The sequence below is a fragment of the Lampris incognitus genome, chromosome 1 (genome assembly GCF_029633865.1).
Source record: "Lampris incognitus isolate fLamInc1 chromosome 1, fLamInc1.hap2, whole genome shotgun sequence".
Taxonomy (NCBI): Eukaryota; Metazoa; Chordata; class Actinopteri; order Lampriformes; family Lampridae; genus Lampris; species Lampris incognitus.
In genome coordinates, this window is record NC_079211.1 from 92,153,137 (window position 1) to 92,177,425 (window position 24,289).

The 24,289-nt window shown below is 46.7% G+C and overlaps 1 protein-coding gene across 2 annotated transcripts in view; it reads left to right on the top strand.

The window, feature by feature from the left end:
• Positions 1 to 15,218, top strand: part of ogdha (oxoglutarate dehydrogenase a) — a 99,732-nt gene extending 84,514 nt beyond the window's left edge. For both annotated transcript variants that reach the window (XM_056273945.1, XM_056273956.1), the window contains 12 exons: positions 85 to 237; positions 1,035 to 1,137; positions 2,056 to 2,184; positions 3,598 to 3,748; positions 4,047 to 4,174; positions 4,555 to 4,733; positions 4,820 to 4,891; positions 6,597 to 6,722; positions 7,008 to 7,080; positions 7,598 to 7,761; positions 12,546 to 12,700; positions 13,868 to 15,218. In XM_056273945.1, coding sequence (XP_056129920.1) covers positions 85 to 237; positions 1,035 to 1,137; positions 2,056 to 2,184; positions 3,598 to 3,748; positions 4,047 to 4,174; positions 4,555 to 4,733; positions 4,820 to 4,891; positions 6,597 to 6,722; positions 7,008 to 7,080; positions 7,598 to 7,761; positions 12,546 to 12,700; positions 13,868 to 13,988 — 1,554 coding nt within the window. In that variant the 3' untranslated portion in view covers positions 13,989 to 15,218. The remainder of the gene's footprint in view (positions 1 to 84; positions 238 to 1,034; positions 1,138 to 2,055; positions 2,185 to 3,597; positions 3,749 to 4,046; positions 4,175 to 4,554; positions 4,734 to 4,819; positions 4,892 to 6,596; positions 6,723 to 7,007; positions 7,081 to 7,597; positions 7,762 to 12,545; positions 12,701 to 13,867) is intronic.
• Positions 15,219 to 24,289: the final 9,071 nt, after the last annotated feature.

The window sequence follows — 24,289 nt, forward strand, 5'->3', positions numbered from 1 at the left end:
ATAAAATTATTAACCCAGAAATCTTTCTTCCTGCCTGTGTTTCCCCGTTTGTCTGCCTGTCTGTCTCTCCCTGTTGCTCTCCAGGTGTGTTACCGTCGTATGGGTCATAACGAGATGGATGAGCCGATGTTCACTCAACCTCTGATGTACAAACAGATCAAGAAACAGAAAGGAGTCCTGCTCAAATACGCAGAGAAACTCATCGCAGAGGGAGTGGTGACAAGGCAGGAGTATGAGGTACACACACACACACACACACACACACACACACACACACACACACACACACACATTCATTTGTTTTTCTTCACTGGTAAGGATCCTCATCGTCTACATTCATTTCCTTCCCCCTAACCTTAATCATCAGAATTACATAGCTAACATTAAGCCTTACCTCAGGGAGAGTGACGTCACATCCTGTGTACACCTCATACTCTGGTCTGTTCTGTTCTGTGAGTGTGCACGTATTGGTGACCCTTGCCAGCCCACATTTCTTGTGAAGACAAACTTGGTGTGTGAGGGTATTTTGGCTGGTCCTCACTTCTTTAAGGGACTATTTTAGGGTTAGGTTTAAGATTACGCTGTGTCAGACCGAACATCACTCTGAAGACCCACAACAAGCTAACACATTAATCTAGTTTCTAACCCGATGTACTGACCTGTCGGTAGTAGTACCGAAGAGTAGTGTCTTCATGCATGCTCAGTAGAGTAGTGGTTCTCAGTCCAGTCCTCAGGGACCCCCTGTGCTGCTGGTTTAATAGGCATGACATTAGAAGGTATATATTATAAGGCAGTCTGTTGGAGAGTTATTTATTTATTTGATTTTTTTTCCCTTTGCCGATCACATGCCTGTACATACAACTTGAACTTGGCTGATATCTAAAAAAAGGAAGCTCGCTTAGCAAATCAGAGACCAGACTATCAAACCAAGTCAGGCTAAGTGTTATTAGACCTCGGTGTGTGTCTGTTTGTGTGTCTAATGGAGGAAACAGCCAGGTATAATACATAAAACTTCTCTGTCTGTCTTGTTGTAGGAGGAGATTGCCAAGTATGATAAGATCTGTGAGGAGGCACATGCTCGATCTAAGGATGAGAAGATCCTGCACATCAAGCACTGGCTAGACTCACCCTGGCCCGGTCAGTCTGTTATTACTTGCTGGTTTCTGGAAGGATACCAGACCTGTCTCTATCAGCCTGACTGTCCTCTTGTCTTTCTGTCATTCTCCCATCTTTTTCTCTGCCACCTTTTCTGTCTGTCACTCTGTCACCCTCTGTTGTCTTTATCTCTGTTTCTGTCTCTTTCTCAGCTGATCTGTCTGTCTGTGTCTGTGTGGCAGAATAAAGCCTCCTACAGACTGTGTGTGATTTTAGCAGTACTATAAGTTTATTGCAAGCCACACTGTGCGATATGGATCTAATAAACTTGGGTATGACATCAAGTGTGTTGTATGTAGACTGTACGATGATAACACTACTGAATCACAGGGTATAATGCAAGTCCATAAAAACGTCATCTGTGTGCGTGCTGCATCAGCGCGCGTAATCAATCTATGCCACTGGTAGAACAACATGATGCCAAGCAGGAATCCAGTCCTTTCAATAGTCGCCACAGCTCGTTTTGTTGCTCATTTTGCTTGTTTTGTTGAATCCGTGGCATTTGGGTCAGAGATGCTAACAGTCTGGTTGTTTGTGTTTAGCGCCAGCAAAGATTCTGCGTGGTGTTGATCATTGCGTCATTTCATGCTGCATTTCTATTGGTTGGTTAGTAGACGTAGGTCGTAGCAGCAGTCACATTGTGAGATGGTCATCCTACATTTCTGACACTGTCAGACTTTTGTCCCAGGTTATCTTCAGTCGCAAGACCGTAATATTGGCCGTCTCTGAACCTGTCTCGCAGTGCGACGTAGGAACACCATTTTGGAGCCACAGCCAAAGATATCACCATGTTTAGTTATCTTTCGTCTGAGACGGCCCAAATCACACAGTCTGTATCAGGCTTAAGGCAAATTGCTACATCTGTTCTAATAAATCTTGTGACTTTGTCTGTCTCTTTAGGTTTCTTTACCTTGGATGGCCAGCCTAAGTCTATGAGCTGCCCCTCCACTGGTCTCACGGAAGAGAACCTCGCCCACATTGGCCATATGGCCTCCTCTGTCCCTGTGGAGGATTTCACCATCCACGGAGGTGACATACACACACATAATAAACACATAATCAGACATGCTGTTATGGACTAGTCGGGTCTAGGGGTTAAGGGTTAAGCATGCAATACTAGTCCTAACCTTGAGTGTGTAAAAATGATGAAAAATTACAGAAGAAACAGGAAGGACTGGTTTCCAAGACTAGAGAAATAGCCGGGAGGTGGGCTAGCTCACCTAGGCAGCAGGCTAGCAGTTAGCAGGTCCCTCCGACAAGGCCTCGGCCATGGGTGTCAGCTCCCATAAGTGGCTGACTCTGTCTTGGTAGGTTAGTTCAGTTTAGGTTGGTGGTGTTGAGCTGGAATGGTGTGGACTTGTTGTGTCCTGGACAGCGTGTTCAAAGTGGCGTATCCTGAGGTGCATGTATGCAAACTGCTGGCGTTAAATAACTCAAGGGGACACACCAGCGCCTCCCAATGACATCCTCTTAACCACACCTCCAATCTTTTCTCAATGAAAACCAGTCCAAGTATGTAAGAAAAGGAAGGCAAATATAACCCCCATCACTTCTAACATGCATGTAGAGACACAGACACAACCAGATACACAAAATATCACAGATACACACATAAACATACTCGTGTACATACACACTCAAACGCAGACATAAAGACACATGACCACATGTAAATACACTGACACTGGAGTAGCAGTGAGGGACTGTTTTGATTTATTAATCATTTACTGTGCTTGACTAAGAACTTTAATTCACATTCACATGTTCTGGAAAAAGACACGGTAATAAATGTTCTAGGAGCAGACACGGTAATAAATGTTCTGGGAGCAGACACAGTAATAAATGTTCTGGAGTAGACACAGTAATAAATGTTCTGGGAGCAGACATGGTAATAAACGTTCTGGGAGTAGACACAGTTATAAATGTTCTGGAGTAGACATGGTAATAAATGTTCTGGAAGTAGACACAGTAATACATGTTCTGGAGTAGACACAGTAATAAATGTTCTGGAGTAGACAATAATAAATGTTCTGGAGTAGACGCAGTAATAAATGTTTTGGAGTAGACGCGGTAATAAATGTTCTGGGGTAGACACGGTAATAAATGTTCTGGAGTAGACACGGTAATAAATGTTCTGGGAGTAGACAGTAATAAATGTTCTGGAGTAGACATGGTAATAAATGTTCTGGAGTAGACACAGTAATAAATGTTCTGGAGTAGACCGTAATAAATGTTCTGGAGTAGACAGTAATAAATGTTCTGGAGTAGACATGGTAATAAATGTTCTGGAGTAGATGCAGTAATAAATGTTCTGGAGTAGACACGGTAATAAATTGACTTTTTGAACTTAAATGACCTTATTTGAATATGACCATAGATGTAGGATTAATGGCTTTACTTGGTTATGACGTCCATATCTGGGTATTCATGTGTGTGTTGCAGGTCTTAGCCGCATCTTGAAGGGTCGGGCTGAGATGATTCGGAATCGGACGATGGACTGGGCCTTGGGTGAATACATGGCCTTTGGCTCTCTGCTGAAGGAAGGAATCCATGTCAGGCTGTCTGGGCAGGATGTAGAGAGAGGGACATTCAGGTAAACACAGAGACATGTAGCTACACAGAAAGACAGGGATTCAGGTACTTGAGTACTTAAAGAATTCTTTGGACTTCTGTTTTTACCTGTGACAACATGCTTTTACCCTATTTTATGTTGAAGTCAGCTGGATGCACTGAGTAAATAACACTGAACATTTGTATGATGTCTCTGTGTGTGTGTGTGTGTGTGTGTGTGTGTGTGTGTGTGTGTGTGTGTGTGTGTGTGTGTCTCTCTCTCTCTCTCTCTCTCTCTCTCTCTCTGTCTGTCTGTCTCTCTCTTCTGTGTGTGTATCCAGTCATCGTCATCATGTCCTTCATGATCAGAATGTTGATAAGAGGACCTGTATCCCCATGAACCACCTGTCGCCTGACCAGGCTCCCTACACCGTGTGTAACAGCTCCCTGTCTGAGTACGGAGTGCTGGGTATGTGTACACACACACACACACACACACACACACACACACGGCTGTATTTGGATGTGGATGAGCTGAGTAGAAAAGACAAAGCTGTCAGGACTGTTGTCATTTCTCATGACGTAGCATTCATTCTTACTCCAGTGGTTTTATCCTAATACTGGTAATACTAGTAATACAACTGATACAAGTAATACTAGTAATACAACTAATACTAGTAATACTAGTAATATAAGTAACTAGTGAACTTTGGCTCTGCAAACTTGATTGACTTTCTTACGTTCTCTGTCTTTCTAGATGTTTCTTGGATGTTTCATCTTTTTTTTCCATGTCTAGAGTTTGTTAAATGCTAAAATCCTGTGTGTGTGTGTGTTTGTTTGTTTGTTTAGGATTTGAGCTAGGTTTTGCCATGGCCAGTCCCAACGCACTGGTCTTGTGGGAGGCCCAGTTTGGGGACTTCCACAACACGGCCCAGTGTATCATAGACCAGTTCATCTGCCCTGGCCAGGCCAAGTGGGTCCGACAGAACGGGATAGTGTTGCTGCTGCCGCACGGGATGGAGGGCATGGTGAAACATCCAGACACACACAAACACACATACACCCCAGGATAAACACACATATTGTCTGTCACACCCTCGCTCTTTCTTTCTAGGGTCCAGAACATTCCTCAGCTCGTCCAGAGAGGTTCCTACAGATGTGCAACGATGACCCTGATGTTATGCCTGTAAGATATACATACACGCTCACACTAATGATAATAATCATTACATTTATATAGCACTTCATCTACACACCCAAAGTGCTTCACATTGAAAGGGGTAACTCACCTAACCACCACCAATGTGCAGCACCACCTGGGTGATGCACGGCAGCCATTTTGCACCGGAACGCTCACCACACATCAGCTTGAGGTGGAGAGGGAGGAACCATTTAGCCACTTACATGGGTGGATGATTAGGTGCCGAGATGGAGAGAGCCAGGCTTGGAATGTGGCCAGGACACCGGGGAACCCCCTACTCTTTGTGATAAGTGCCGTAGGGTCTTTAATGACCAGTGAGTCAGGACCTCAATTTACCGTCTCATCTGAAGGACAGCGTCTCCTACAGCAGTGTCCCCGTCACTGCCCTGGGGCATTTGGATTTTTGTGTTTTTTTTTATTAGGACCAGAGTAAGATTGCCCCCTACTGGCCCACCAACACCACTTCCAGAAGGGACACCACTAGGCATACATAATAAAGGATAAGTAACTTGCCGGATTGTTTTGCTGAAAGGTACTGGCGCGGGAACTATGCATTGGATCGCACAACACATAGTTGAGGTTTTGGAGGTGTGTGCGTGTCTGAGCCTTTTCTGGTTACCCAGAAACATTTTCTCCCTTTCTTATACAATTTACCAGCGTGTTTGCTGCAGAGAAAGATGGCTTGAAACTACAATCCTGAGAACTCGCATGTAAAAAAACGTTATTTTTGATGCCTGCTGTTTCCCGTGCATTTACGACAATAACTAATCCATGAGTGTCCACATCCTGCAGACGGTAGCAGGATGTGATCTGGATGGCTGGTGTCTGGGAGGACTCGGCCAGGAAAAATTATAGTTTGTAAAGTGTTTCCCATCTTCGTCACAGAAGCAAAATGAGGAAGAATAAGGCAGGTAGTGTTGAGTGTGAAGAAGACATGAAGGTGTTGTGTCTAGCCAGCAGATGTGACAGAACAAGCTGGTAGAAGACCTTCACCAACACATGGTACTACATCAATAAGTACAGCTCAGCTTCTACCGACACATAGTACTACATCAATAAGTACAGCTCAGCTTCTACCAACACATAGTACTACATCAATAAGTACAGCTCAGCTTCTACCAACACATAGTACTACATCAATAAGTACCGCTCAGCTTCTACCAGCACATAGTACTACATCAATAAGTACAGCTCAGCTTCTACCAACACATAGTACTACATCAATAAGTACAACTCAGCTTCTACCAACACATAGTACTACATCAATACCAACACATAGTACTACATCAATAAGTACCACTCAGGTTCTACCAACACATAGTATTACATCAATAAGTACCCCTCAGGTTGTACCAGGTTCTCTGGTTTGTTTCTGACACAACAGCCCTGCTGACTCTCCTTCATCTGGAATGGAGCTCAGTCAACGCTGTTCTCACCATCTTCATGATGTCAATCAAATTAAAATCTCCAGAATTGTAATAAGCATAACAATGAGATCACTATCTTACTGGTAATCACAGAAACTTTGCCATACCAGTTCAGACAGTACATCTAGCGGTGCATTATGGGATTTATCAGCATGACTGATGACCATTCAGACGGCTGTGCTCAAGCTGCCACCTGTGTAGGTGATTTGAACTGGAGACTACCTGGTAATCATCACGTTGTCTGTCTGTCCGTCTGTCTGTAGACCCTAACAGAGGACTTTGCGGTGCGTCAGCTGTATGACTGTAACTGGATTGTGGTGAACTGTTCAAATCCTGCGAACTACTTTCATGTCCTCCGACGCCAGATCCTCGCTCCCTTCAGGAAGCCGGTGAGAGGCGTACAGATACACTCACACACAGACACTTAAATGCACATACTGTCCACTGTGGGAAACAAGTTTTAAATACGAAACTTTAATAGGTTAAACACAGATTCAGATCAGTTCTCTGTTGATGAAAATGTCATCATCATCAGAAAATGTAAGGTGTGATATTGACAAAGCTTCAAAAGAACAATTGGGAATCATGTTAAAACTATAACAATTCTAAAGGAATATAGGATTATTGACAATAATGCGTTCCAATATTCACATGTTGAGTATTTCTCTCTCCAGCTGATTGTCTTCACTCCCAAGTCTCTACTGCGCCACCCAGAGGCCAGGTCCAGCTTTGACGAGATGTTACCTGGTAATTACGGGTGGTAGTAGCTGTGATGGTAGCAACAGCTAGTTACAGTAATAATAATAATAGTAATATATCGAGTTTGTGTAGCACTTCTCATCTGTTGAGACGAATGTGGAAGTACTTCACAGAGAAGAGGTTAAAGAATAAAATATGTTATAAGATAAAGTATATGTCGTAATATATGTAGGAAAAATCCCAATGTTGTTTTTAGTTAATGTATAGTTTTAGTTCAGAACCAAGTCACCTTGGTTCACTTTGTTTACAAAAACTACACCAAAAAAATACCAAGTTTTCCCTGACGAGACTATAATTAAATACAACCACCTTTTTAAACAAAAACTACATAGTTTATAGTTGCCTAAACTGAATTAACTTAATCAGAGGAAAATTTACCCTCAGTTTTTGTTTGAATCAGTAAATTTTGATTTGGTGAAAATGAACCCTGGTTATTAAGTGTTTCTACAGCTGTTTGTTTTTAATATCTCCCCCGTCTTTCTCCTCCCTCTCTTGCGGTGATCAGGAACTCACTTCCAGAGGCTGATTCCTGAGGCGGGTGTGGCGTCTGAGAAGCCAGCCGAGGTGAAGAGGCTGGTATTCTGTACAGGCAAGGTTTACTATGAACTCACCAAAGAGCGCAAACTTAAAGGACTGGACGGAACTGTGGCTATCGCTCGCATGGAGCAGGTACACACACACACACACACACACACGTACACACACACACACACACAAGCACACACACACACAGAGTTATCATCATCAGCGGTCACTCAGGTTCGAGTATGACTGTCGTCCTTGTGGGTCTTCAGGTGGGCGTAGAGGCCGATCCTGGAGCCGCATATTTTTGGGCAATGTGGGCAAGGGTGTGAAGGAGTGGTTGAGGATGTGGTTTGGGCCTTTTTGGTAACTCGCTCCTTTCTGAGTCTGCGCTTGTTTTCAGCAGCATGATGGAGAACATGGTTGTAGCGACCAGCACCCTCACGGACAGCCAGTCTTTAGGTCTCCCTGTTTTTTGCTGCTTGTTCCCAGGTGTGAAGGTCAATGCCAAACCTTTTGACGTGGGCCTTAATGTTATCTTTATATCACTTCTTTTGTCCTCCTGGGACATGGTGTCCTGTCACGAGCTGAGAGTAAAGGACTTGTTTTGGGAGGTGAGAGTCAGACATGCAGAGGACATGGCCAGTCCATTTCAGCTGATGTTGTGTGATGGTGGAAGTTATAGTAGACATGTTGGCCTCCTCAAGGACGCTGAAGTTGGTGCGCTTATCCTCCCAGCTGATCTTAAGGATCTTCCTGAAGCATCGCTGTTGGTATGCCTCGAGTGCCTTCAGGTGCCTGCTGTATGTGGTCCATACAGTAGAGTGGGCAGCACTACCGCTTTATACACCGATTTTTTTTTCTGGTCTTAAGGTTGTGGGTTTCAAAAACCCTTTTTCCTCAATCTTGAGAAGACGCAGCTAGCACAACTGAGACGATGGTGTATTTCCATGTAAACTTTGGCTTTGGAGGAGAGAAGGCTGGTTCCACGTTTTCGATTCTGGCATTGTCTACAGAGATGCATGGGGGCAGAGCAGGCATATTTCTGTTGGGTGCGGATTGGTAGAGGATATGGGACTTTCTTATGTTAATGGCCAGACCAAGCTGCTTGTATGCCTTGCACTTACAAGGTGTGTGAATAATTTGAAATGCATAAGATTTTATATTCATCTCATCTCATCTTCAGCCGCTTTTCTGGGGTTGGGTCGCAGTGGCAGCAAGCTAAGTAGGGCACTCCAGACATCCCTCTCCCCAGCAACATCCCTTCAGCTCCTCCTGGGGGATCCCAAGGCGTTCCCAGGCCAGATTGGACATGTAGTCCCTCCAGCGAGTTCTGGATCTACCCCGGGGTCTCCTCCCACTTGGCCGTGCCCGGTAAACCTCCAAAGGAAGGTGCCCAGGAGGCATCCTAATCAGATGCCCGAACCATCTCAACTGGCTCTTTTCGATGCGAAGGAGCAGCGGCTCTACTCCAAGCTCCCTCCGGATGTCCGAGCTCCTCACCCTATCTCTAAGGCTGAGCCCACACACCCTACGGAGGAAACTCATTTCAGCCGCTTGTATCCACGATCTCACCCTTTCGGTCACTACCCAAAGCTCATGACCATAGGTGAAGATTGGAACGAAGATTGACTGGTAAATTGAGAGCTTTGCCTCCCGGCTCAGCTCCTTCTTCGCCACAATGGTCCGGTACAACGTCAGCATTACTGCTGATGCTGCACCAATCCATCTGTCAATCTCCCACTCCATCCTACCCTCACTCGTGAACAAGACCCTGAGATACTTGAGCTCCTTCACTTGGGGCAGCAACTCATCCCCAACCCGGAGGGAGCAATCCACCATTTTCTGGTAGAGAACTATGGCCTCAGACTTGGACGTGCTGACTCTCATCCCTCTCACACTCAGCTCCAGACCGCCCCAGTGCACGCCGGAGTTCGCGTTCTGATGAAGCCAACAAAACCACATCATCTGCGAAGAGGAGAGATGCACTTCTGAGGTTCCCAAAACGGACACACTCGTCACCTTGGCTGCGCCTTGAGATCCTGTCCATGAATATCACAAACAGAATTGGCGACAAGGGACAACCTTGGTGGAGTCCGACACCCATCGAAAACGTGTTTGACTTTGTGCCAAGAATGCGGACACAGCTCTCACTTTGGTTATACAAGGACCGGATGGCTTATAACTGCCCTGGTACTCCATACTCCTGCAGTACCCCCCACAGAGTGCCCCTGAGGTACACGGTCGTAAGCCTTCTCCAAGTCCACAAAACATGTAGACTGGCTGGTCAAATTCCCATGCCCCCCTCAGCATTTCCGCAAGGGTAAAAAGTTGGTCCATTGTTCCACAGCCAGGACGGAATCCGCATTGTTCCTCCTGGATCTGAGGTTCGACAATCGGTCGGAGCCTCCTTTCGAGCACCCTAGAGTAGACTTTCCCAGGGAGGCTGAGCAATGTGATGCCCCGATAATTGGAGCACACCCTCCGGTTCTCTTTTTTGAATATGGGAACCACCACCTCAGTCTGCCACTCCACAGGTACTGTCCCCGACCTCCACGCGACACTGAAGAGGCGTGTCAACCAAGACAGCCCAACAATGTCTAGAGCCTTCAGCATCTCAGGGCGAATCTCATCCACACCTGGCACCTTGCCACTGAAGAGCTTTTTAACTACCTCAGAGACCTCTGCCAGTGATATGGGTGGGGCTTCCCCTGAGTCTTCAGACTCTACCTCCTTCACTGAGGATGTGTTAGTCGGGTTCAGGAGCTCCTCAAAGTGTTCTTTCCACCGCTCGACAACATCCCCAGTCCGGGTCAACAGTTTCCCTCCCCGGCTGAACACGGCCTGAATCAAGCCCTGCTTCCCCTTCCTGAGTCGCCGGATGGTTTGCCCCTTGAGGCCAACCGAAAGTCCTCGCCGAACTCCTCCCACACCCGAGTTTTTGCTTTTGCGACAGCTGAAGCGGCAGCCCTTCTGGCCTCCCAGTACCTGTCTGCTGCTTCAGGAGACCCCTGGGCCAACCAAGTCCGAAAGGCCTCCTTCTTCAGCCTGACGGCTTCCCTCGCCACCGGTGTCCACCAGCGAGTTCTTGGGTTGCCGCCTTGACAGGCACTGATGACCTTTTGACCACAGCTCCTGCCTGCTGCGTCTAAATTAGAGGCTTTGAACATGGCCCACTCAGACTCCATGCCCCCAGCCTCCCTCGGGATACACGAGAATTTCTTCCGGAGGTGGGAGTTGAAGACCTCATGGACAGAGACCCCCGCCAGATGTTCCCAGTTCACCCTCACTACACGTTTCGGTTTGCCAGGTCTGTCCAGCAGCCTTCCCCGCCATCTGATCCAACTCACCACCAGGTGGTGATCAGCTGACAGCTCTGCTCCTCTCTTCACCCGAGTGTCCAAAACATACGGCCGCAGATCTGATGATACGGCCACAAAGTCTATCATCCATCTTCGGCCTAAGGTGTTCTGGTATCAAGTACACTTATGAACTACCTTATGTTCGAACATGGTGTTTGTTATTGCCAATCCATGACTCGCACAGAAGTCCAATAACAAGGCACCGCTCGGGTTCAGATGGGGGAGGCCGTTCCTCCCAATCACGCCCCTCCAGGTTTCTCCATCGTTGCCCACGTGAGCGTTGAAGTCCCCCAGCAGAACTATAGAGTCCCAAGCCGGAGCCCTATCCAGGACACCACCCAGAGACTCCAAGAAGGCCGGATACCCCGAACTGCTATTCGGTGCATAAGCACACACAACAGTCAGAGCCTTTCCCCCAGCGACTCACAGTCGTATAGAGGCAACCATCTCATTTCCCGGGGAGAACTCAAACACGGAGGCACTCAACTGGGGACTTGAGTATCCCCACACCCACCCAGCTCCTGTCACCTTGGCCAAATCCGGAAAAGTAATGAGTCCAGCCCCTCTCCAGGTGTTTGGTACCAGAGCCCATGCTATGTGTGGAGGTGAGCCCAACTATATCTAGTTGGTACAACTCCACTTCCCACACCAGCTCAGGCTCCTTCCCTGCCAAAGAGGTGACATTCCACGTCCCCAGGACCAATCTGCGATGCCGGAAGTCGGCATGCCCCGGTTCCCGCCTTTGCCTGACACCCGGCCTGCATTGCACCCTACCCCGATGCTCATTCCCGTGTGTGGTGAGTCCACGGGGTGGTGGCTCCATGTTTTTTTTTTGGGCTGGGCCCAACCAGGCCCCATGGGCCAAGGCTCGGCCACCAGACACTCGCCGGCGAGCTCCCCTTCCAGGTCTGGCTCCAGGAGGGGGCCCCGGTTTCTCTTTTCTGGGCGAGGTGCTGTAACTCTGCTGGTGTAAATTCATTGGGTCCTGGTGAAGATTTTATATTACATTGGTAATATTTGGGAATAGGTGACTATGATTCCTAGTAACTGCATGCACCTTTAACTGCCTTTTGATACACTCGCAAGAGAACAGTGATGGTAGGGTGCGAGGGGAGTCTGGCAAGGAGAGAGTATAAAGCCATACAGTTTTCTGACCTCTCAGTCTCTCTTTATCATAACTATTCTTGTTTGAATTTCGTTCAGTATTTTGATAACTTTCAAATGGATAATCGTTCGGTGTCAACGTAAACGGTAAACTTTACCAGGTGGTCCCGTGGATATTTTCTTGATGTGGATTCGGACAAGGGGGTCGTTAGAGCGTCAAGCTAAGGCTTCATTCATTGGAAACCTACACATGGATTAGCGTTTTAACGTATCGAGTGTGTGCATTCAAAAGGAATTGACCTTGTTGGAAGCTCCCTGCTAAAATAAAGACCCATCTTATTAAACTAGACAGGGAATATTGTCAACACATGCATGAGGAAAGTGAAGCACTTTTCAAATAAAACAAACTTTCACATGTGGTTTGATGCCTTATGTTGTAATCTCTCTCTCTCTCTCTCTCTCTAGCTCTCTCCCTTCCCCTTTGACCTGGTGAAGGCAGAGTCAGAGAAGTATGCAAACGCTGACCTGGTGTGGTGTCAGGAGGAGCATAAGAACCAGGGTTACTACGACTACGTCAAACCACGTATCAGAACCACTATCGAGCGCGCCAAGCCCGTCTGGTGAGAACCCTGACCCATAGAACCACAGAGCACAAACAGATCACAACACCAAAAGTTGAGATGAGCTAAAGTACATCAGAATAGTTCTGCCTGTTTAGAAATACATCTGATGTATGAAAAAAAACTACTGCTTTCACACAATTTCCTCAGTTGAATAAATTATATTTTGCGCAGTGGTTAGCGGGGCCACCTCACAGCAAGAAGGTCCTGGTTAGAGCCCCGGGGTAGTCCAACCTGGGGGTTGTCCCGGGTCGTCCTTTGTGTGGACTTTGCATGGGTTTCCTCCAGGTGCTCCGGTTTCCTCCCACAGTCCAAAGACATGTAGGTCAGGTGAATTGGCTGTACTAAATTGTCCCTAGGTGTGAATGTGTGTGGGCCCTGTGATGGCCTGGCGGCCTGTCCAGGGTGTCTCCCCACCTGCCGCTCAATGACTGCTGGGATAGGCTCCAGCACACTGGATTCAGTAAGATTCAACAGATGTTGATGGTGCTGGTCTTGGCCCTGCCATAGACGGCTGTGTGGCTAATCATGCCAGCTAATCAGCCACAGCTGTCAGCATGACAGCTATTGGGTGGCTCGGTGGTTAGCGCTGTCGCCTCACAGCAAGAAGGTCCTGGGTTTGAAACCTGGGGTTGCCCAACCTTGGGGGTTATCCCAGGTTGTCCTCTGTGTGGAATTTGCATTTTCTCCCCATGTCTGCATTGGGTTTTCTCTGGGTGCTCCGGTTTCCCCCACCATCAAAAAGACACGCATGTTAAGGTTAATACTGGAGTTGGTCCCTGGGTGCTGCACGGTGGTTGCCCACTGCTCCTAGCTACACAGCTAGGATGGGTTAAATGCAGAGCATAATTTCCCTGCAGGGATCAATAAGGTATCTCAAAATCAAAAGGAAAAATATTGACTCATTGCACTTGTTCTCAGTTCTGCCAGTAATACTCGCTGGATTCAAAGGTAACCATTAAGTATTTGAAGTACTATTTACTGAAGTGGATCCATCACTGCTATAACCAACATGACCTTTGTATTTTGGTACAGTTTATCAAATGATTGTGGGTGTATCTGGACAAGATTATTAAATGACTGATAAGAACCACTGCTCTTCAATACACCTTGGTTTTATTCTCTATTAAGGCCGAACACCACCTGTCTCTCTCTCTCTCTCTGTAGGTATGCGGGTCGTGGGCCAGCTGCTGCTCCAGCCACTGGTAATAAGAACACTCACCTGATGGAGCTGAAGCGTTTCCTGGACACAGCCTTTGACCTGGAAGCTTTCAAAGACCAGAAATGAACCCTCCTGTCTCACCTTCAGACCCTTCCCCCTCCCCTCTGGACTCAGACAAAATACTTCCTGCTAACTAGCATTCAGCAGTAATACTCTTCAGTGCATACCACACCTGTGGGTCTATGAATCAGATCACCATCCACCTTCATGTTAGTTTATTTTAGTCCAGCCCGTCTCCTGGATGGCTTCAGTCAGGTCCTCTCTCAGACCCTGTCACCTCAGCCTTGTTTCATCAGTTACTCTTTTGTCATAGTAGAGTCATCTTGCCGGGTAACCAGGGTGTAGGTTGTGGAGCCTGTTCCTCACAGAGTCACCTATTGTTGGGACTGTTGCACAGCCACATTTGCTCTGACAACTGCCAAATGTCTTGCTCACCCCGAACTGCCCAGAAATCTGTCAGGGGGACATAACAACACTTCCCACAACAGGAAGTGAAGTGAGTAAGGTTTGTGTGTAAAAAGTCGTCATCATTTGACTGTGTTGAGCCAACCTGCAGGGAGACTCGACTCTAAACCCATCTCACCTTTCACCTGTCAGTCCTTCAATAACCACCCCAAATATACACAAACTCTCTCACACAGCTTTATGCTGTTGCTGTAGTCTACCATCGTCATCATCTTGTTAAGAGTTAGTTTGACCAGAGACGCAGAACAATCAGGAAGCGAACCCGTGTCCCTCAGCCCTCCTTAAACCAGCATGTTAGCATTTAGTGTTCCTTGTTGAAACCGGCGGGCACTGCGGTTTAAGGATTTAAAGAGCAGAATGAGACAAACTACTAAAGAAAATGAACTGAATTGTAAAACGGTATGTTTTAAACAACTCTCTCCCCAGCAACATTTCTCATCCAGTGAGAATTTGACTGAAAAATATTCTGATGTGTGGCCGGCTGTATAACAGCAGTTTTTACAGGTGTTCCCAAATGAAATCGACCACAGCTGATTGTTTTTAATTTTGCCCTCATCCTATGCCTCTTCTCATCTTTCCCTTCCCTCTTCCTCTCCTACAAGCATTTATCCCGTGCCAAAGTGGGTTTGACCGCTTCGTTTAGTCAGCAGGGTAGCTGAACAGACGCTTTTGGGAGGTCAGCTCATATCCAGCAGCAGACGTAGATTACCTGGGGTTCATTTGGGTAGTTTCTGTGAGGGAAAAACAAGTGATTTATTTATTTTCTTAATAGGGGATTGCAATTGTCTTCATTGTATTATTTTGCTTCATTCAATAAAGAATGTGAACTGAACTGGAGTCTGTGCTTGGTTGGTTGTTGGATCTTATCTTATTCCTTTTGTCTGTCTTCTGTCACAGTTCTCTGATACGCCTGGCGGGTCGTTCAGACGGGAGGTGTCCGGTTTGATCTTTAGAGAGGTGAAGCGGTGTGCACCGTGTTGCTGTGGGTTCCAGGTTCCAGGCTGAACAACATGTTTACTTGAAATGCTGTGGAAACCGGTATCTGTCGTACGTGCTCCGCCCTCCAACTTCCTTCTCTATTGGTTTACCCCCTCGAGGCTCCACCTTGGCAACTTGGCAATCAGTTGGTCGGAGCCACACAGCGCTCCACCCCTTATAGAAAAAAACCCTGCATCTCGCCTGGTCAAAAGGCTTTATGTCAAAAGACGTAACCCTGTCTTTCAGGCGGTGAGCCCCAGTAAGGTCTCTGCATTGTGTTAGGGGAGGTGTACCAGGGCCGGGAAGACAGACGGGGACCAGGACTGCAGTAAGGTCTCTGCATTGTGTTAGGGGAGGTGTACCAGGGCCGGGAAGACAGACGGGGACCAGGACTCCAGTAAGGTCTCTGCGTTGTGTTAGGGGAGGTGTACCAGGGCCGGGAAGACAGACGGAGACCAGGACTCCAGTAAGGTCTCTGGGTTGTGTTAGGGGAGGTGTACCAGGGCCGGGAAGACAGACGGGGACCAGGACTCCAGTAAGGTCTCTGGGTTGTGTTAGGGGAGGTGTACCAGGGCCGGGAAGACAGACGGGGACCAGGACTCCAGTAAGGTCTCTGCGTTGTGTTAGGGGAGGTGTACCAGGGCCGGGAAGACAGACGGGGACCAGGACTCCAGTAAGGTCTCTGCGTTGTGTTAGGGGAGGTGTACCAGGGCCGGGAAGACAGACGGAGACCAGGACTCCAGTAAGGTCTCTGGGTTGTGTTAGGGGAGGTGTACCAGGGCCGGGAAGACAGACGGGGACCAGGACTCCAGTAAGGTCTCTGGGTTGTGTTAGGGGAGGTGTACCAGGGCCGGGAAGACAGACGGGGACCAGGACTCCAGTAAGGTCTCTGCGTTGTGTTAGGGGAGGTGTACCAGGGCCGGGAAGACAGACGGGGAGCAGGACTCCAGTAAGGTCTCTGCGTTGTGTTAGGGGAGGTGTACCAGGGCCGGGAAGAAAGACGGGGACCAGGACTCCAGTAAGGTCTCTGGGTTGTGTTAGGGGAGGTGTACCAGGGCCGGGAAGACAGACGGGGACCGGGCCTCCAGGTGGCGTTTGAGGCAGAACAGATTGATCTGGCTTAAAAACACCAAAAAAAAATAAATTAATCTACGGTGTCCGCGGAGGACCAAAAAAACAAAACCTAAGACTACGACAGCGCATTAAAAGAAACACCACACGATCGCCATCTGCTGGCAAACATATTGCAGCGAATTCAGGGGGTAGCTCGGGATGCCGCATCCGGGACGCGAACCCACGGCTCCCACGCCGCAAGCGACAATGTTAACCAGTCGACCAAAGGGTCCGACCCATTAGCCAAAGGCTAACGTGTCTACTTACCCATATGCACGTTACATTACCCACCTCTTCCGGGAAGCGCGTCCCTACGCTTCAGCATATCACCTCCCTCACGCCTCTGGGCGCACGCGCTTCCGATGACCTCACGGTGTCACCATCCCACTTCTGACACCAACGTGGCGAACGTGGAAGTAATGACAAAAGTAACCTTTCAGTCTCCTTTATCGAACTCACACAGAGACGAAAACTTAAAAGAAAAACTGAAACAATACATGGGGGTCATCTACCTGAACAACAGTGTCGATCAGGGTTTCAGTACCAAAGTTACACAACATAACAGAACGGTAACTACAATTACACCACACCAAATAGTAATGCAACCACATAAAACACTTGCAAAACATTTAATAACATAACTGACAACCTGAACGCAGTGCCTGATGGGTAAAACAGGAGGGCACAATTCTAACGGGGTAGCCGCCTCTTCGCTACACTACCCCCTCCAGCGTGTCGCCTGTCCTCCGCCGACAACAAAGTCCCTATAGCGAAGGGGCTCTGGTCTGGGACCGCATACGCCTCAGGCCATTTGGTAAAGTAGTCCATGGCCACAAGGACGTAGCGGTTTCCGTTGTCTGTGGTGGGAAATGGGCCAAGGAGGTCCACACCGACCCGCTCCATGGGGGCCCCCACCTGGTATTGTTGTAGAGGGGCATGGGCGCGTCTGGTTGGTCCTTTCTTGGTGGTGCAGGCATCACAACAGTGCACAGAAAGTTCAGGGTCGTGCCTGGATCCGGCCCAGTAGAACCGTTGGCGCAGTTTGTTCAGCGTCTTGGCCGCCCCGTAGTGACCCGCCCCCACGAGCCGCGGGCCGCCCGTAGCACTCGTTGGCGCCAGTCCTTGGGCACCAGTAACTGCCACACACTTCTTCCCTGGCCCGGAGCTAGCCAGGCCCGGTACAACAGTCCATCACGCCGGGCCAAGGTGGCCCACTGGGAAAAGTAGGCCTTGGTCTCCACCGACAGGGCAGAGACAGCTTGCCAGAGGGGGCGTGCCTTGGCGTCAACCCACGCCAGGGTGGGATCACTACCCTGCGCTGCTTGCCACTCCTGCTTCAAATGCAGCTAATTCAGGGGGGCAGCTCGGGACACGAACCCCTGGCTCCCACACCGCAAGCGACAACGTTAACCAGTTGACTAAAGTGTCCGACCCCTTAGCCAAGGGCTACCAAGCCTATTCATGCGTGATCGTTACATATAACTCACTCCTTTATATCTACCCCCTCTTTGTTTGATGGCGTCTCAGACATCAGATATTAAAAGTCCACAATTCCCCTCACTATACGTCATTAAATCATAACTATAAACAGCAAATGTGTGAGTGAATGCTTGTCACTGTGTGAATGAGTGAATGTGAACAACTGACTGACAGGGTGCTTCTGCCCCTGGAGCTAAGCTTCCGCTTGCTTCTCTACCATATCTTCCGGTCCAAAAAGCATAATATACAATCTGAAAAGTGTTGTAATGTTAAATATAGCAAAACCTTTAGCTTGCCTACCTGTTGCCAAGAGTGCAGCGTAACCATCACGTGCCCCTACAGCAGTGGTTCTCAACCTTTTTGGGGTCCTGGACCCCCTGCGTATTTTTGATCTACCCTGAGGACCCCGCCACCTGATCTTGGGGGAGGGGGTTGCAATTTGTAGAAACAGTGGAAACTGCATTTTAAATTGCATTATAGCATTTATTCACTCTGGGGCAAAAATAAGAGCTTTCAGTTGTAACTTAGATATAGTTAACAAAACAGAATTCTTATGCAGTAACTTTTGGATATATGTAACAAAACAGAATATGTATTCAGTAACTTTCAGATATATGTAACAACAGAATTTTTATGCAGTAACTTTTAACAATGCAAACGGGAGCGAGATCTCTTATTAAAATACAGTAAATTACACTTGTGAAACAGATGTAATTAGAGAAAAAAGTCCTGTTACCCTTTATAGTTTAGGTAGATAAAGGTCTCAGTCACATTTGAGTAAAATAATCCTATTTCTATAAATGTCATAGGATCTTTTTTTTAAAGATATTTTATTTTCACGGACCCCTTGCAATTACACCCCGGACCACTAGGGGTCCGCGGACCCCCGGTTGAGAAACACTGCCCTACAGGATACACTCCCTCTGGACGGTCCTGTAATGTTTATGGTTTATGTGTCCTGGCGTGATTTCTAAATACAATAAATGCATGTGATGCTTTATAATGCATGTGATGCTTTATAATGCATCAGCAGCCTACAAACTAAGTAAAACCACATACCCCACGAGAAAGAAGCCTCGAACTTGATGTTGGATGAAGAAATGACAGCCAATAGTTAACGGAAAGAAAGAAAATCACAAAACAAAGGTATTGTGACTTTTGATGGTTTATAAAACGAAATTTAAGAAGGGGAGGACTAGATTTAATGCTAGCAACAGTTAGCAAGAGGACAAGTGCATTAACGCCCAGCAGCTAACTTTGAGCAACCTGGCGTGACTCGAGAATTACGAGGCAGTTATTGTGAGCATAAAGGCCCGACAAAGCTGATGATGATGCTGATACCAAACGAGCGGTTAAGCAAACACCCAAGCAATGGCGCCCCCAAGGGGTGGCCAGGGGTGGCCACGGCCACCCTGATACTATCCCTGCCCCCCCCCGCTGGCCCCCCCAGCCACGAGTCGCATATGCAGAATATGCTTCTGATTATGCATAATATGCTTCTATCTGATATCTTACATTAGGTGCTGTTCATTTAAATCAATAATGTATATTTTTCTTAACTCTCATATTGACAGTTTTCCACTAGGCTATACAGTATACTACAACAGCAGCATAGAATTCCCCAAATTCAGTCATGGCTTTTGGTTTTGGAGTGCCACCCCAAGATTTTCAGTGGCCCCATTTGGCCACCCCTATGAAAAATGTCTGGGGGCGCCACTGCACCCAAGGCTATGGAAGATAAGCGTCACAGGCTACTTGGTTCTAGAAAGGCAAAGCTAAGTCGGATAACTGCTGTGAGAAATGAAATAGAACATCTGAAATCGGACAAGAAAAATCTGGAGACGATTAATGACAAACTGCTCAAGAAAAGCTGCAGTCACCTGTGAAATCTGAAGATCACGAGGATGAGGATGATGTTGGTCCACAAGATAAAGTTTCACAAATTTCTTGTAAACGGCGTAGTGAATATAGCTCAGTGCATGAAAAGATGTCAGATGTCACTCAAACAAGTTCTGCACGCATGAAAGTAGAGGCAGAAAGAGCTGCATTACACGCGCGAGCAGAGGCTCTAAAGAAAAGAGAAGCTGTTCTTGTGGAAGAAGCACAATTAAATACTAAGAAGGAGCAATTAGAGGTTGAGATGGCTACGGCAGAGTCTAATGCAAGGCTTATGGTGTTACAGGAGTATGAAGGCTCTCTTGTTAGTAGAAAAAGTAATGTGCAGTCGCAGGCATCCCTCAAGTGGAAGTCTGATAAAAGCTGTCATCCTAAGAAAACACCACAGAAACCTCCTCCGGCACCACTCATGGGGGCTGGGGTGGTTGTGAGCAAGAACAGTTCACCTGGACGAGGAGAAGAACATCAAAGATGAGCTGAAAGTGCGAACAGAAAGCTGATGATGGGCTGCTGAAGGTCATGCAGCGACAGAATGACATCACAGAGATGCTTGTCAGACAAACAAGATTGATCCCTGCTGCCAGAAAGAGAAGTTGTTGTGTCCGATGGCGATCCTTTAAGTTATCAATCATTCATTAGAGTGTTTGAACATGTAATTGAAAGCAGGACTAACAGTGCTCGTGACAGGCTGTTCTATCTATAACAATATACAAGTGGACAACAGAGAGACCTGGTGAAGAGCTGTGAACATATGAGAAGCGACAAAGGATATGGAGATGAACTAAAGATAACAAGTGCCTACATAGGGAAAGCTCTTCATGGGCCTCAGATTAAATCAGAAGATGCAAAAGCAACAAGTACATTTGCATTATTTCTACTTAGATGCCGAAACACCATGAAGAATGTTCATTACCTAGAGGAAATGGACAATCCAACAAACATACAAACCATTCTTTCTAAGCTCCCCTTCAAGATGAGGGAGAGATGGAGAAGGAATGCCTACGAAATTCAGCAGTATAGAGGAAGAAGGGCCAGGTTTGCTGAACTAGTAGATTACATTGAACACCAAGCTAATATCATGACAGATCCATTGTTTGGCAACATTCAAGACCTAAACACCACTGCAGAAAGCAAAGAGAAGATCAGAGTTGTCAGGTCTAAAATTGTTAAGTCAAGTGAGAAGAAAGGGAGCAGGTTTGCTACAACCGTTGTTCCTGCAGATGAAGAAAACTCAGTTAAGACACAACAAAAGAAAAAGTAGTAATGTTACAAAATCTGACACATTTCAGAAGAAATGTCTGTTTTGTCAGAAGAGTCCCTCCTTAGATTCTTGCAGGCAAATCAAAGAACAACTGCTCCAAGACAGAATTGAGTTCCTGAAGACAAAAGGTCTCTGCTTCGGCTGCCTTACCTATGGTCATCTCAGTAAAGGGTGTAGAAAGAGGCTGACTTGTGAAGAATGCCAACAAAGACACCCAAGTCTTCTGCATGTGAAAAAGAGGAAGACCATAGCTCAAAGAAAACTGAAGACAGTAGTAATACTGATAAGGTGTTGTTAAGTGCTGTTGTATCAGTGAATACAGCTAGTGGATATACAGGGGCTGGAAGAGGACAATGAATTCTTGCTGTTGAACCTGTGAAGGTGAAGTCCAAAAAATCTATTAAGACTCTGGAAAGGTATGCTTTCATTGATTCAGGAAGTTCAGACTCATTTTGCACAGGTGTGACGAGACCACTGAATTTGAAGGGCAAAAAGACAGAGATTCTTCTTTGTGCTATGGGTCGGGAGATGCCTATATATAGTTACATCTTGTCAGATCTTGAAGTGTCTGGACTTGAAGCATGTGAATACATTGTTATGCCTCCAGTATAGACTCAGCCAAAAATTCCTGAGTGAAGCAAATATTCCCCGACAGCAAGCGATAGACAAGTGGTCTTACTTGAAAAAGGTGCGTATACCCTACATTGATGCTGAAGTTGGTCTGTTAGTTGGCGCTAATGCTTTTTTTTAATAGAAATTTATTTCTGATTTTTCCCTTTTTTCTCCAAATTTAGTGGCCAATCGCTCCCTATTCTAATTCAAACACCCACCCTCGTACTGCATGCATTCGCCAACTGCATCTCTCCGGCCGGCAGTCTCGAAGGAGACGCCTCGCCACTTTCGGGCCAAGGCGACTCCAGGCCGAACCACTGCTTTTTTCCGACACACCCAGAGACGCGTTCATGTGACGAACACAAGCCGACTCCGCCCCCCTCCCGAAGACAGCATCGCCAATTATTGCTGCTTCATCGAATCCGGCCATAGTCAGATCTGGCGAGACCGGGGTGCGAACCCGGGTCCCCAGTGGGCAACCCTAGTTGGCGCTAATGCTTACAGGGCAACTGAACCTTTGGAGATCATCAACAGTGTGACTGACGGGCCACATGTAGTCAGAACCGCACTGGGTTGGATGGTAAATGGACCTATAAGAGAGACCAGCTCGGAGCAAATAAGATGTACAGTGAACCGCGTATCTGTTGCAGATGTAGAACAGCTTCTTATTCTTTTCCTTTTTTATATTGAAAACCGGTGTTATATATATGTTAGACGCAATGAACAGATCAGTGTTTCACAACATTTTCCCTTTTTTTTGGTGTGTTAGAACAGAGAACTACAACAACACCTTGTTCCAACCCCCCACCCATCCCAAATTCTTAAAGAAAACAGGGAAGAAGAAAAATAATGCACATAGAGAACTGAATAAGTAAATAAGACACACGTGTACACACACACAAACACACATACAGGGAGTTGATAAAATGAAATAAAATAAAGTAGGGAGGTCAGTGCAATAAAAAAGATGCTCAGGATGCTGACCCCAAGGAATGGAGTCATTGATAATCAGTTGGGGTCCAGAGAGGTAAGAGAATTTACATATGAGATAATAGGCTGCCATTATTTTGTAGAACTTAGCAGTTGAGCCTCTCAAAGAATACTTCAACTTCTCTGATGGGAGAAATGACATTAAATCCTTTAACCAGGAGGTAGCGGAAGGTGGATTTGGGCTTTTCCACTGTAACAGAATGCGTCTACGGGCAATGAGTGAGACAAAGGCAACAACATCAGAATTTTCCTTGGTAAGACTAGTCGGCATAGGGGGTACCCCAAAGGTGGCTATCAAGGGGCAGAGATCCAGTGTAATTTTGAGGGCTTCTCCTATCATCTTAAAGAAAAGGGACCAGAACTCAACAAGTTTTGGACAGGAGAAAAACATATGACTATGATCCGCCGGTGATGAGCCACATCTATCGCTGGTATCACTCACACCTGGAAACAGCCTACAAAGCTTAGCTTTTGTAAAATGAACCCAATGCAGACCTTAAACTGAATTAAACTTAAAAGGGAACATGAGGATGTAGAGTTGACCCTGGCTAGTGCCCTGTCCCACCATTCATCTGTCACATCACGTTCTAGCTCCTGTTCCCAACTACCCCTAACCCTTGCTAAAGACGTCAAATCTGAGGATGATATAAGGTCATATAAAATTGAGATCCTGCCACGTGCCCTGGGGAGAGAAGTGTACCTTAGAGACAAGAGAGCCTACTGGAAGCTGAGGGAAAGATGTGAAATGTGTGCGAGCGTAATTACGAGCTTGAAGATACCGGAACAAGTGAGACTGAGTTAAATTGTACTTTAAGCAGAGATCATTAAAAGCGTTGAATGAGCCCTTTAAATATAAATCTGAGAAATGGGCCAAGGCCTCTCTCTCTCTCGCCACAGATTGAAAGCTGTATCCAAATTAGAGGGAGGAAACAAGTGGTAATTACAAATGGGGCTGCATGGAGTGGGGACAGAAAGTTAGAAATGTTGCCTAAATTGTTTCCAAATTTTCAAAGTAGAAAGTACAACTGGATTTCTAATGTATTTAGGACAGCAAGAAGCCAGAGGGGCACGGACCAAAGCCCTCAGAGATGAAGGACAGGAGGCGTTATCCTCCATTATGCACCAATCGAGGTTGGGAGAGTTACAGCAAGCATGAATTTTTTGAAGCTTGGCCGCCCAATAATAAAATAAAAGGTTAGGCAACGCAAGGACCCCGCCCCGTTTACCCCCCTGCAACACTGATCTATGAGCCCTCAGACTCCTGCCAGCCCAAATAAACTGTGAAATTGTTTTGTCTAACATTCAAATAAATGATTTTGGCAAAAATATTGGAAGAGACTGGAAAAGAAACAAGAGTCTGGGCAGAATGTTAATTTTAATAGAGTTGATTCTGCCTGTCAGAGAGAGAGGGAGTGAATCCCAGCGCTTCAAATGAGATTTAATTTCCATAAACAACTTCATGAAGTTATGTTTATGGAGAGAGGGGAGGGAGTGAGCAATGTTGACACCCAGATAACAGAAATTGGTGTGGGCCAGTCGGAATGGTAGGGTACCTGGTGAGATTTGCTTCGCC